This window comes from Mus caroli, unplaced genomic scaffold (assembly GCF_978045245.1).
Source record: "Mus caroli unplaced genomic scaffold, Mus_caroli_1 scaffold_10, whole genome shotgun sequence".
NCBI classification, from domain to species: Eukaryota; Metazoa; Chordata; class Mammalia; order Rodentia; family Muridae; genus Mus; species Mus caroli.
The window spans coordinates 68,885,798-68,900,177 of NW_028227265.1; the positions used below are offsets into that span (position 1 = coordinate 68,885,798).

Sequence of the window (14,380 nt, forward strand, 5' to 3'; positions counted from 1 at the left end):
TTTTTTTTTTTTTTTTTGCCAGATTTACAAAATACAACCTGGCATTCTCAAAGCAGGAAAACTACTAACATGGGGAAAGTCTTAGGTCTTTCACAGGTCATAGGCACTATTTACTATTTTCCTTTGGCCACGGTGTCAGGAAGACGAACGTACATTTGGTGGAAACACACCTGCCCTGTGAGTTCTTTCGGTTTTTTTCCTAAATATTAACAGGGTTTGGTTACTATCACTGCTTAAGCTCCCTTCTACCAACAATAAAATCCAACTTAAAAGAGAAAGTGACCTTTTGCAGATAAATTACTTCTGTGTCTCTGAATACCTCCAGTATATTAGAATGTATACTAAGACATTATTCTATAAAAGGCTGAATTAAGTATACCAGGGCGGGCAGCATATTTTAGCTCCCCAAAGACAGCCTTGTCTGTCTAATCCCTAGAATCAGTAAGTTAGGTTATAGGAAGACTCTGCCTTTCACTGACGGCTTTGAAGATGAGGGAGTAAATGAGCCAAGAAATTCAAATGTTTTCTAATAACTACAACAGCACCAAGGCTGATTCCTCCCTAGGGCTCTAGAAGAAAACGACCTAGCCAACTTTGATTTTAACCAGTGAGACTTGTGTCAGAATTTTATCCTATAGAACTCTCATATAATAAATACCTGTGCATAGCAACAGGAGAGTCACACAAACTCTCATTAAAGTTCTAAGAATATTGATAGGCTGCTGGTTTTGTTTGTTGTTTTTTTTTTCATAAGTCTATAAAAATTCCTTATTGAGAATTATCTCTGCCATAAGAATATCACTCTTAAAAGGGTTGATAAGATCCCCCATCAATGAGGACAAGGTAAGAGATCATGTTGCAAGTGTCCATGTCACAGCACTTATACTACACAGTGCCGGGGATCTCCTGACTGTCTTTCAACTCAGGTTGAGGCCGAGGCCAGGAATTTATTTATGCACCTCCCTGCTGAGTCACAATACAGCTCCTTGAGCAAGGGGAACAGATTTTTTTCTGACAAGAATCTCGGAGGAATCACAAAGAAGTTGATTTCTTGGGTGTAATCTATTTTTTGATGACGCTATCACACAGAACATTATTGAATGTGGTGCTTCTGAGCCTCACACACTTAAGGAGTATTTACAAGAAAGGCTTACATCTAACCTGGAAACAGTTAAAATTATTTCTCTGAAGAGAGTGAAGATTGAGAACTACTAGTGTGGTTGGATGTATACCAGAAATTAAGTATTTTACTTCTGTTAAGCTTGAAGTAGAACACAGCATTTCTGGTATGCCACAAACTGTGCCCACCACATGTTTTAAAATAAATTATTCTCACAAATCAGTGTATAAGTGTTACAAAAAAAACGAAAACAAATGTATAAGTAGACAGTTTTCTTGTCTACTTAAAGGAGTAATCTTTCACAAAAGAACTAAAACAGTACAGAAGGAATCTGTCATCTTTATAGAAAACAGATCGATTGGCTATGACTACTGCTTTTAATAAAAAATCTAGACGCTCCCCCTGCAAAAGAATCAGGCTACATGTCAACAGTGAGAGCCCAAGTCACACTTAATATATGTAAGACCGTAAATATACTAGGACATTAGTATTCATTAGGCGATATATAAATATACATGAGACACTCAACCAAGACATGTCTTAATTCTGCCACCCAGTGGCGACTGCCATCCTGGTCCCACAGGTCTTGTCCAGTTACAAACACTGCACCTACCTGTTCACCAGGCTCTTGGGCAAGCTCTGGCCGAGGCCAGGAATTTATTTATGCATCTCCCTGCTGAGTCACAATACATCTCCTTGAGCAAGGGGAACAGGCTTCCTATATATTGTGACACACGACAGGAACCCAGTATGTAAGACCACGTGGAACCCTCAGCTCTTTGGAAATGCATGGTGTCTAAATTTGAATTCATCAGGATTTTCTCTTTGGTATTTTTTTGTTAAAGCGCATAACCTGCGACGGCGCGTAAGGCTGGGTAACACCATAGTACACTCTGTACACCATTACAGGCCCTGTAGCATTAGACCCGGCTCTGGAACCCCGGGGGTCATACGCTCGCTTCTGCCTGCTTCGGCTTCTCACGGCTGAGCGGAAGCCAGGCTTTGCCACGGTGCCCGGGACCGCACGCTTCCAAAAGCGCATTCTCCGCCGTGGAGAACGTGAGCGACGTGAGAACAGGTGGCACCTCGGCCGCCCAGAGTGGCCTTCGAGGCTCCCCACAAGAGGTCTTCTCCCGGCCACGCCCTGGTCACGCCCATCGCTCCCTTCCGACCAATAGGCGCAGAGGTGCCTCCCGGTGCGGCCGTGGAAGTGCTTGGACGGTGGGACGCCAAGCGGCCGTTCACGTCAACGCGGTGACGTCACGCGCGTGCGACGCACCTGTCGGGCTCCGACTCCTGCAGCTTCTCTTCCAGTTCAGCGGGTCAGGGCTGGTCGTATCGGAATCGCTCGGCTGTCACCTCGTCAGCTCATTGCCCGTGCGCTCGGGGCGGGCCGTCCGTCCGTCTGTCCGGAGGATGAGGCTGGAGTGGGCGGAGGCGTGAGAACCGCGTTACTTTCCTCCCGAGGTGGAGCGCGGCTGCTCCTGTAGTCCTTGGAGAGCGCAGCGAGCCTCAGGTCGGGGCAGAGGCGGGTTGGTTTGAGGGCCCGCTGGAGCCGGAGGATTGAACTTCACCCCGAAACCAGCCTCCGCCGGTCCCACCTGGCCTCCTTTACGTAACCTCTCCTGAAAGCCCGGTAGCAGTGAAGTCCGCCGGGGTGGCCACCCGGCAGCCGTGTCCCGGTGAAGCTCCCGGGGCGGCTGGCGCGCGATCGCAAGCAGATGCGGGGTCCACCGGCAGCGCAACCACCAGCCGCCCAGCTTGCTATGCCTCTGAGCTGCAAGGTGAGTCGCCTGCTGTCAGCTTCACTGAGCCTTGACGACGGACCGTGAGGCCGGGCTCTGGTGTTCCCACCGAGGTGCCCACCTCCCTGCTGTCCAGCCCATTAAAATCTCTCCTGTTTCCTCCCGGAACCTTCGAAGGACCTATAAGTAGAATTAAAGACTAGGTACCAGCACAGAATTAGTCTTGAATTTACAGTTTGCTCAAGTTTAAAAACGTTTAGTTTTTTTTTTTTTTTTTTATCTTATTTGGTCTTTAGACTTATGCATATCAAATCATTTTTTGTGTGAATATTTGCGTTTTGGTAGTAAACTTGTTGAACCAGAAGTTACTTTAGAGAACTTTTCTTCCTGTGTGCGTTATTTAAAGTGTGGCGTTTTAAAATTAGACCACAAGGAAGTTAATTGCATATTCATCGGGTGTGTTCTAATTCTAGGCCGAGATTTCGATTTCCTTTGAAAAGGATGACTCTTTAAGACAATTGGACCAATGGTGACCAAACCTTTTAATACCTCTCCGCGTGTGCGAGTAATAAAATTAAAAAAATTCAGTTCTGCAAACTTTTTTGAGCCCTGTATTCAGTTCCTGCACGGTCACTTATATATAACTGATATATATAACGGCTTATATATAACTGATACTTTGTAGATGTACTTTTTACCCATAAAAAATTTAGATTATTTTCCTTGGGTCAGTTTTACATGCCTTTGTAAATTACAAAAAAAAATGGTATTTCAGTTCGGGAGTATATACAAGAAGTCCAATGCTTATGTGGATGTTGTTGAGCAGTTTTGAAAGGTGCTGTTTCTGCTGATGTGTTGTTTGTTGTTTTTTTAATATGGCTTTAAATTTAGGTGTATGACTTATGGGTATTTTCTCACATTGAATGTTTATATGGTGTGGACAGAATTTATCACAGATACTGTTCAACCCCTGCCCCTTCCTCTCCCTTTGCTACTTCAAAGCCTCTCTTTGAGTGGCAGCTCAAATTAGTTTCAGAGGTCAGTATGAATAACTTAGGTCATTGCTTGGAAATAGTGCCGTCTATGTACCTTATGAAAACTTTAAAGAATTATTCTGATTCTGAATATATGGAGTTCAGAAGAACAGATTTGTTAAAGTTCTGGGCTTTTTGGTAGAAAAATGGCAAGTGTCCAGGTCATGTTGGTGATAGGCTTTCTGTTTCCTGTTGTGACAAGTTGGTAATAATTTTCAGACTTCTCAGGAAGCCAGATTTGATCTCTGTGGTGGGTCATATATCAAAGCAGCATCCTGTGGGGTTTGACCACTGATTCTGCTTTGTAGAATTTCTACTTGCTTTGAAGTCAAAATTGTTAGCAGACACTTCCAAAATGTATGATATAATACATGTAAATAGAATACATTCTCTCTCTCTCTCTCTCTCTCTCTATATATATATATATATATATATATATATATATATTTATTTTTCATTAATTCCATAAAGTAAATACATTGACTTTTTTCGAATTAATAAGTGTGGAAACTTGAGAAAGAGTTGAACTATCATTCCTAAGGTCTCACAGCAATGTGTCAGACTGAGCTCAGCAGTGTCATCCCAGAACTTTTGCTTTCAATCCTCAATGGCTACAGGGTCCTGCAAGCACTACTAGGTGACATTCTACTGAAAAGTTGGAGTGAGTCATGGCACCATAGTTCCATTCATTTGTAATTTGTAAAAGGAGTGCCCAATTGCAGAAACTCTTCTAAGTGTTGTTAAAAAGAGCATCCAGTACGATCACCTTAGTACATTGTTATGTCTTTATGCGCACATTCATATTTGTTTATAAGCATTGTGGCTACAATTCCTTTTGATTCCTAAAGATAAGTGTGCTTGGTTAGGTATAAAGTGAAGGAAGAACCCCCCCCCCACACACACACACACACATACACATTGCTGGAACTCAGAGATTTGCTGCAGCTGGGAGGGAACCAAGTCAATCAACCAGATCTCCCCATTCTTTCAGGAGCAGTTGAATATGTTGTCTTTTCTCAGTCTTCTATAGCAGCTTTTAAATTGGATTATTGTTTTATCTTTTTTTCTTATCAATGAGCCTTATATTCATCTGTATGCGTGTTTTCCCTCTTAGCCTTTTAAAAATTATGCAGTGTTTAATTTTCCTTTTTCTGGATGCTTGTTTTTGTTTTAATTTACTAACTGTAATTGTGTGCATATATTTGAGGTACAAAGTGGTACTTTAATAAAAGTGTATATTGTGGAAGCATTAAGTCAAACCCACATAGATCCGTTTGTCTTTTGTGTGTGTGCTAGAAATAGAAACACTTGTGTTTGAGGTAGCACACAGCTCATCTGTAGCTGGGGTCATTGCACTGTACATTAAGTAGGTCACTTGGTAACTGAAACCTGTACCCCTGACTAGACCCACTACTCCCACCACCATTCCCAGCCTTCCATCCCTGAGAACCGCTGTTGCAACTCGGCTTTTGAATTGGATCTTTAGATCCTACATGAGACCATGCAGTGTTCTGTGCTTTTTTTTTTTTTTTACTGTATCTATGATGGACACTTAGGTTTTCATAACTTTGCTCTAGCGAGTAATAGTATTAAGCCTAAAAGAACTTGTAAATTTAAGAAATATTCTTCATGGAACTAATTACTTAGTTTTTTTGTTCTTTGAAGAAAAATATATAAGGTGCAGTTTTGACGTGCTAAATGAACAATAATGATAAAAATAGGAAGTAATGTTACTTTTGGGAGAAACCAGTTAGATTATTGTTTTATCTTGCAACTTTAAAAAGTAACCCAGTGGATCTAATGGGTAACAAACACCCTGCCTCATTGTTCTTGCTCTTTGTCCCCAACCTTTAGAAAAAAATCCTACTGTTTCTGTGTGCTTTTTAAACTTTTAACTTCATAACAATTTATTTTACGTATATAGATGCTCTGCATGTATGTCTGCACACCAGAAGAGGGTTTCAGACAGTTGTGAGCCACTATGTGAGTGCTGGGAATTGAACTCAGGACTTCTGAGTTCTGGAAGAGCAGCCAGTATTAACTGGTGAGCTATCTCTCCAGCCCCTTGTGGTGTTTTTCTACTGTGATGATTTACACTACTCTTGGAAGTTGGTGGACTTTAATAATGTACTGAAAAATGACTTTGCAAGAATAAAATTTTTGCCTTTTTATTTTATTAAAATGAGAATACTTTAAAATTTACTTATATTTCTGATAGAAATCAATTATTATAATGTAGCCTTTAAATGCTCAGCATGTCTGTGTACAGAAAGTCACTGTATTTGAAAAAAGATAAATAGTTCTATTTTATTTTTTAGAGAAGGTATGCAGCACTAGCTGGCCTGGAACTTACTATAGAACAGGCTTGTCTCAAATTCACAGAGATTTGTCTGCCTCTTTTTCCTGAATGCTGGCATTAAACACAGGCAGATCTCTGAGTTTGAGACCAACCTGCTCTACAGAGCAAGTTCCAGGATAGCCAGGACTATGCAGAGAAATAGTGTTCAAGAGAGCATATTTTGGCTAGTAAGCTGGTTTTGCAGCATAAAGTGCTGGGTAAAATCTTTGATGTCTTCTCTACCAGTGCAGTGTCCAGTGCTGGGTAAGACCATTGATGTCTTCTCTACTTTAGTAACTTGCTTAGCACCTTCCAACACTTTGAAAGCTAGTCATCAGGGAGGAAGTTAACTGGTCAGGTTGAGATTAATTTCTCTGTGTTCTGTAGCCAAAGTGTATGCTGTCTTCAGCAATAGACTCTTGTAGTTACGGTGGGAAACTGAGGGCAGTGGCAGTACCTGTGTTCTGGAAACCTCTGTGGCTTCCCTGCCCAATAAGTCGTAGAAAGGTATTCCATGCCTTGCTAGTAAAAACTGTAAGAAAAATATTGACTGAAAATGTGTCTTACCTATAGATGGCTAGAAGTTGGGCTTTCCCGACTCTGCCCTCATTGTTCTGGAGACTTGTGCTCCTCTTTTCTGCTTGGTGACGTGGAGTGTTTTCATTTACTTCTCTCACCAGATTGTGACCTACTTTTTCTCTGTTTAACTTACTAGTCAGACATGCAGTTGACTGACATACCATTGGCGCTTAGCCATTAGCTTCAGTTCTGCCTAGACACTTTTATAGGAGAAACAAAACTTTATTGAGAACCATAAAAGCCTTTTAAATTATTAGCTTGCAGGGTCTTTGGGAAATAGGTCTAGGAAAGTATGTGTTTTATCAACAAAAGTGATATCCATAGAGGAAAAATTGATGAATTGAACTTTATAAAAATTAAATATATTTATTATGTGGTAGACCATTCTGGGCTATAGAATGAGACCAATTCACAAACAACAACAACCCTCAAACTGAATACGTATGTCACATACTTTGCTAACAATTGACTATGTAATGAAAAACAAAAAATGAACAGAGCTAGGACACAATATACATTCTAGATCAGAAGATTAGCAAATTAATAGAATCGCTTATACAGTACTATACAGAGGGAGCTGTAAGAACTATTAGGAAAATTTGATATAGGCAAAATTTGACTCAAGTTTTATGGTAGCCTTTATTTTTTTCTTTAAAAAAAAAACGACCTGCATTATGTTGGTTATTTAAACATTTTGTGTCTTAAATTTCTCATCTTCAATAGAGAGATTAGCTCTCAAACCATATTATTGGCTCATATTTAATACATGTACTTTTGTGTAATATAGTGCTAGAGAGATATATTTATTAACCAAAGGAGTACTTTTTGTTTGTTAGTTGTTCATGTTTTGAGATGGTGTAAGTTCCTGATTGGCCTTGAACTCCAGATAATCCTGTTTAAGGTTTCTGAGTAGCTGAGCCTACAAGAATGTGCCATATGCCCAGCTAATTAATAGCTACTTGATGTGAAAGCTGAAGAATGAGTAGCAAAGTTAGGTGAAGAAGAGAGGGAATGTTCCAGATAGAAAGTACACTGAAGGCCTTAGGCCAGGAGGCAGGAAGGATCCTGATGGGATGGAGAGTTAGAAAAATCAGCGGTCTAGAGTCTCAAAGAAGTACACATTACAAAGTGAAACTGGGAACTAGGCAGGGACTGCCAGCCAACTGCTTTTTCTATTTTGTTAAGAAGTTTGTCTCCTAAAAACTGTGAAAAAAATGAAATATTTTAATATACACATTAGGGATAGATTACTAATCAGACTTTATAAGGGGCTGACTACAGTACAAAGATGAAGTTAGGGGCAGACAATGTGCTTATGCTGAGATCATTAGAAATTTCTAATAGTACACTAGGCTTTATCTCTGTGAGTCTGATCTCCATAACTTCTACCATATACTCTATGAACTTGCTTTTTTTTTTTTTTTTAAATTGGCCGGGCAGTGGTGGTGCATGCCTTTAATCCCAGCACTTGGGAGGCAGAGGCAGGCGGATTTCTGAGTTCGAGGCCAGCCTGGTCTACAGAGTGAGTTCCAGGACAGCCAGGGCTACACAGAGAAACCCTGTCTCGAAAAATAAAAATAAGTAAATAAATAAATTGATTTATTATATGTAAGTACACTGTACCTGTCTTAAGACATTCTAGAAGAAGGCATCAGATCTCATTATGGATGGTTGTGAGCCACCATGTGGTTGCTGGGAATTGAACTCAGAACCTTTGGAAGAGCAGTCAGTGCTCTAAACCACTGAGCCATCTCTCCAGCCCCTATGAATGTGCTTTAAGTAATATATTAACACTCTTATTAGAGTATTAAAATAGGTTGTTTTGGCAGAAGGGATAATAAAACAAGGTTGCAGATTTCAAGCCTAGCTTACTGCTGTTGCTGAGGGGTGTGCACGTGTTGAAAACTGAATGCCCTTCTCTTTGATCTCAGCGGAATGAGAAGCTGGGTATTTATTGCCATGTTCTGTTCCGGTCATTGTGCTAGATGCTGAACAGAGACTAGTGCTTTCAAGCAGCTCTCAGAATGTCACCTTACATGAAGTCATCATTAAGGGAGTTAAAAATTAGTCTTAAAAAAATAACTATTATTTAATAATTTCTAAAAAACAACTGTACTTTCTGAATGCTTTTGTTTTTAAACACTGCTATGTTTTTGTGTGCAGAAAGAAAAGTACCAACTAGGTGAGACTGTGTGAAGGCCATCTTGAGTCTTGGTTGGAGTGTGGGAACTCTTTTTCATGGTCTGTGTCTACTCTCTGTGACTTTCTCACCAGCCTTGCTTTACAAGCCTCACTGGTTTGACTCCAACTACAGTTGGTCTATCTCACATGTACTTTTCAGCTCTGTTGCCAGTGCCAACATACATTAACTTCTCATTTTGATGGTAAGCATGGGAGTAGATATATTTATATTATATATTTAAAAATGTAGGAGTATTTTTGGTATACAAAGAGGCAAAACAATGAAAACATCATTTGGTTTTACCTGCTTTGGTAAAATAAAAATTTTTAAACTATTTTCAATTTCCCTGGTTAATATTTTAAGTTAACTGTAATTTTTTAAAGTTACAATGCAGTTTTTAATATTTAGGTAGTGCTTGCCTAAGGTAAAATCCACAAAGGACCTGGTATTTCAGCCATTTGTTGCCATTCCTGTGAGCCTCTTTCTTGCAAAGCTCTGTCCAGTCCACATATGCAAGTGACTGCGTACTGCAGTTCTTCCCTATCCTGTGCAGTAAGCTGCATACTATAAAGGCATCTCTGCACTAGATCCATTTTACTTTCACAGATCTTGGAGATGGTTTTACAGCACTGCTTGAAGAAGTTTTTCTTTTCTTTTTTACACCAGCGTAATGGGAAGAAAGAATTAAACCATCCCTAACCATTAGCATCATAGAGGTAGCTGTTACAGTGGATGGACTTAGGATTTTTTTAATACAAAGATAATACCTTTTATTTTGTGATGTCAGAATACATGATTTTTGTTATATGTTGGGAAAATGTTGAAGCCATTTTCCCCTTTTTTCCAGATAAGCAGACAGCTAAATGGAGTCTGAGCAGCTGTTCCATAGAGGCTACTATAGAAACAGCTACAACAGCATAACCAGCGCGAGTAGCGATGAGGAGCTCCTAGATGGAGCAGGTGCCATTATGGACTTTCAGACTTCTGAAGATGACAATTTGTTAGACGGGGACACAGCAGCTGGTAAGTTCAGCATGACAACTAAGAATTGTAGTCATGAGGATACCAATAAATAGAGGGTTTTTTTTTCCTTTCTTTTTTCTTTTCTTTTCTTTTCTTTTTGAAGCCAAGGTAAATTTACGTGACTTAACCATTTAAAAGTATACATTCAGTGGCTTTAGCATCTTTACAATATTATGCTAAAATATTTTTACTACCTCCTAAGTCTCTAACATTGGAATAAATTTTTGAATTTTTTAAGTATAAGCTTTTTATAAGTATAAACTTTTTAAACTTTTAAGTATAATTCAGAGAGCTATGGGATCATTACATCATACTTGTGAGAATGAATGTCTGCAAAATAAACAAGTTACATAATCCTTTAGTTAAGAAACATTTCCTAGGATCCTCTTTTCTTACCCTAAGATATAACTATTATTTGATCTCCATTTAGGTTGGTTGAGCAGGTATTTCTATGTTATGTAAGTGGGGTCACAATGTATGACATTTTGTCTCTGAAGTTTCTGTATCCTTGCATATGGCAGTGCTTATTTCTATCACCAGGTAGTTTCCATTGTATAAATACACTGCCGCTTAGGTCTGTGCATTTCCTTGTAGACTTTAGATAGTATTAGTATTACTTGAAAATATGTAAGTGCATATGTTTTAGTGAAGGTACTGTATATAACTTTATAGTGTGGAATGCTTAGATCTAGAGTCCACGTTTCAGCATCATCCGGAACTGTCAGATAAGCTCCACCTTATGTCTGTCTGCAGTGTGTGAAAGTTTAGTTGTACTTCTTTACCAAAACTTAGGGTTAATAGATTGAAACTTCTTAACTGCTCTGTGTATACAGAAGTCTCTCATTTTGAGCTTATATTTGATGGCTTAGGAGTTGAGATGCATTTATATATGTTGACTTGGCTTTTTAGGTTGCTTCCAGACGTGTCAGGTCAGTCTTTCCATTTTATAGAAGCGCTTTATATACTCTGATTTGTCAGATACATTCATTGCAAATTACTTCTCTTATTCTGAAGAGTGACGCTTCATTTTCTTAAGACCTTGTGGTGAAGTCATTGATTCTAGTGAAATCTTGTTAGTAATTTTCTTTATTCGTCTTATTTTCTGTGTTCTCGTTTATGATTCTTCTGAACTAGGTGTGATGGTACATAATCCCAGATGTTGAGGCAAGGACAGGGAAGTTTACATATCCAAATGTATTATTTAAAAATAAAGATGTCAAAGACTTCAGGGGATCAAAGATAGTATTCTGTTTTCTTCTCATGTCATTCACATTTAGATCTGGAACTGCTTGCTTTTCATTGTGTGTAATGTCAATAAGAATTCAAATTTGATTTTTTCCCATATGAGTAACTGGTTGGTCCAGTACCAAGGCAGGTAACTCTCATTCAAAATGACAGACACTTTGGAAGACAATTTGGCTATTTCCTATATTAACCAAGCATTTACTGTTAGGTTAGCTAATAATGCACCAAAATGTTTACTCCAGTTAGGTGAAATATCCACATGAAATGATGAAAAAGTAAATAAAACGATGGAAAACACAGAAAAGCCTAAGCATCTAAGTGGAGTCTCCCTACAGTGTTACCTCTGTGGACCGAGTAGCTGTTTCTGTGTGTGTTTCCTGGCCTTTCTACTCCCTTAGTTTCTGAAGTCCTTGCTCCTTTCCCTGTCAAACCTCAGCACATGTATACACTTTGTAGTTACATTTGCTTAAGCATGATATGCTTAGGTGTTCTTTTTTTATGTGTTAATAATACCCTGATTGAGGTATTAAAGAGACCTAGACTTGAATGTGACTTGACTTTTCACCCTCGGGCAGTTTTTACTCGTCTTTCCCTGTTGTGCTTTGTTTTCTGTTGCTATGATAAAATGCTAACCAAAACACCTTGGTGAGGGAAAGGGTTTGTTACAACTTCATGTAGAGAATCCAGCGCAGGAGCTGAAGCAGAAACCGAGTCAGAGATCAGGGAGCGGTGCTGCATTTTGACTTAACTCTCCCCAGACTCTTTCAGCCACCTTTCTTATCACCCACAGTGGGTTGGGCTCTGTGTCAATTAGTAATCAAAGAAATTTCCCCACAGACATGCTTACAGGCCAATCTGATGGAGGCAGTTCCTCAATTGAGGGTTTCTCTTTCCGGGTGTATCAGGTTGATAATGAAGATGAGCCATCACAAATATTTCTGCAGTCTCCTTTCCCCATTCTGTGGGATGCTTATGAGTTTCTGTATTTTCCTTCATTTATTTTTCCTTTTCATGTAAATGTTTCATCTAACTGGAATAAATATTTCGGTGCATTATAGCTGAATCTTATGGTAAAGGTACATTTAACATTATAGGAAATGGCCAAACTGTCTTCCAAAGTGTCCGTCATTTTGATTGAGAGTTCCAGGTGCCTGCTTCCTCATCAGCATTTGGTAGTGTCAGTGTTTTGGAGTTTATCCACTATGTAAACCACAAGAGTATTGCAGTAAGTAACTTTGTTATTCTACCCTGAGATCCAGTTTGTTTAAGTATATTTCAGTGTTTTAAAAAGTCTCCATATTATTATATGTGCCTTTTGAACATGTTGATCACATTTTTGACATCTCTGCCTGAGAATTTCAGTACCTGGATCATCCTTGGTTCCATTTGTCTCCTGATTTTTTTCCTTCTCTTTTTGGATCTTTCTTGACTGTAGTTCCTGGCAGGGTTTGTGATTGTTAACTGAATACTGGATACTGTAGGCAGATAGTTGTGGACTTTCTGGGTGGCAATATCTTCACCAGAGAACTTTCGAATTTCTCCTCAGGAAACAGACATTCTAGAATCTTAGAAGAGAATTTACAACATGGTTTTAAGACTTTCTGTTATTTTGTTTCTCTTAGAATCATTTTATTCTTAGGGCATTGCTCTTGAGGCTTTTTGCAGAAAGCTGCTTATCTGTGTACTGGAAGTCTTCAGTGGTAGGCACTGATGCCTGCTTTTTGCCTCTTAGCATTTTAAGATAGCTAATGGCTCTGCTTTTTGTAGTAATGACTGCCTATTTACCTTTTGCTTCTTTCAAGAATCGAACATTTTCGGAATAAAGTGGGGTACAGTGAACCACTTCATCTCTTTTCTGCAGGTTATCAGTGCATTTAAATTCACATTGTTGTGGTGCTTTTATACCTCAGAGTGTGAGTTCTGAGCCCTTCAAACTGTCATAAACATGAGCTGTCACCATCTGCTTTTCCAGTTACTCTGTTTATGAGTGTGGAAATGGCACAAGCACAAATGGTTGGGCTGCTAGGCTCTCCTCTTTGTTCCCTTGTCTTTCACAACAGGGCCACCTCTAGTCTGCCTCCCTCAGATGATGTTCTCTGATGAAAAAGGACAGTACTCTGCATTATTTATTAACCATTTGCTTTCTTAGAGTCACTGATTTTTCTGTCTACTTTAGAAGTGGCATTTATTGTTAGTTATAAACTAGAATATATGCATTCATAAATTGAGAAATTGGGTGAAATGAACAACGTTCTCTTTTTCTCTCTCTTTAGCTCTTTGATTCTTTTTCTGGAGTGCAAAGTTAATTCAGGGAAGAGGAAGGAACATGAGAAGGAGCCAGCACTTCCCATCTTCCCACTGTCCTCAAGTGCTAGTGAGGCCTTTGCTCAGACTCTTAAAAAGAGGAGTAAGTGGAAAGAGAGGGTAATTTTTCTCAAACTGAATCCACCAATAGGCTTCTTTGTATGTCACTGACCAGAACCTGGCAACATGCCCAAACTAAGTCTAGCCACTGGCAAAGGAAATGACATGACTGACTAGTTAGAACAGTCGTGGTTCCTTTACTGGACGTAGGTATGTCACCAACCAAATAAAATTAAGACTGTATTGAGGAAGAAGTTGGAATGCCCTTAGGGGATGCAGATACTGGTGTTTTCTGTGAAGATTCTGTCCTCAAAGTTAATCGCATATTTTAAGCTTGATATTGAATACTCTAAATGCTATGTCTCAAAAATAAACTTGTTTTTTTTTTAAAGACACTTTGTAGCATGTATTTATTTTGTGTGCATGTGCGTGCCATGTTGCTGCATGGGAATCAGAGGCTAACTTGATGACGCAGTTCTGTCCATGCAGGTTAGAGGGAATGTAACTCAGATCCTCATGCGTGATGACAAGTGCGTTACCCACTGAGCCATCTCACCAGTCCCAGTGAATTTTATTTTAGTACATCTTTGAATTGCTAAGATGTTGCCCAAGGGGAAGTAATGCATGAAGGAGTAAGAATGCAATAGGAGTAAGAATCTGAAACAGGAAATGTCCTTTTGGAAGGCAGTGAGTTCAGTGTAGTTGATGTGATCTTCAACAGGAGCAGAAAGGGGGTGTTTGGAAGAAGCA

General features: G+C 39.4%; 1 protein-coding gene across 5 annotated transcripts in view; it reads left to right on the plus strand.

The window, feature by feature from the left end:
* The window catches only part of Clcn3 (Cl-/H+ antiporter 3), an 82,275-nt gene that overhangs the window by 6,409 nt on the left and 61,486 nt on the right, over positions 1 to 14,380 (plus strand). The window contains exons 1-3 of one of the 5 annotated variants that reach the window (XM_029480340.1): positions 2,378 to 2,904; positions 8,980 to 9,200; positions 9,846 to 10,021. In XM_029480340.1, coding sequence (XP_029336200.1) covers positions 9,862 to 10,021 — 160 coding nt within the window. In that variant the 5' untranslated portion in view covers positions 2,378 to 2,904; positions 8,980 to 9,200; positions 9,846 to 9,861. Of the gene's footprint in view, positions 1 to 2,377; positions 2,905 to 8,979; positions 9,201 to 9,845; positions 10,022 to 14,380 lie in introns of those variants that run through there. The other 4 variants (XM_021171070.3, XM_021171074.3, XM_085843948.1 and 1 more) reach the window with 4 other exon arrangements.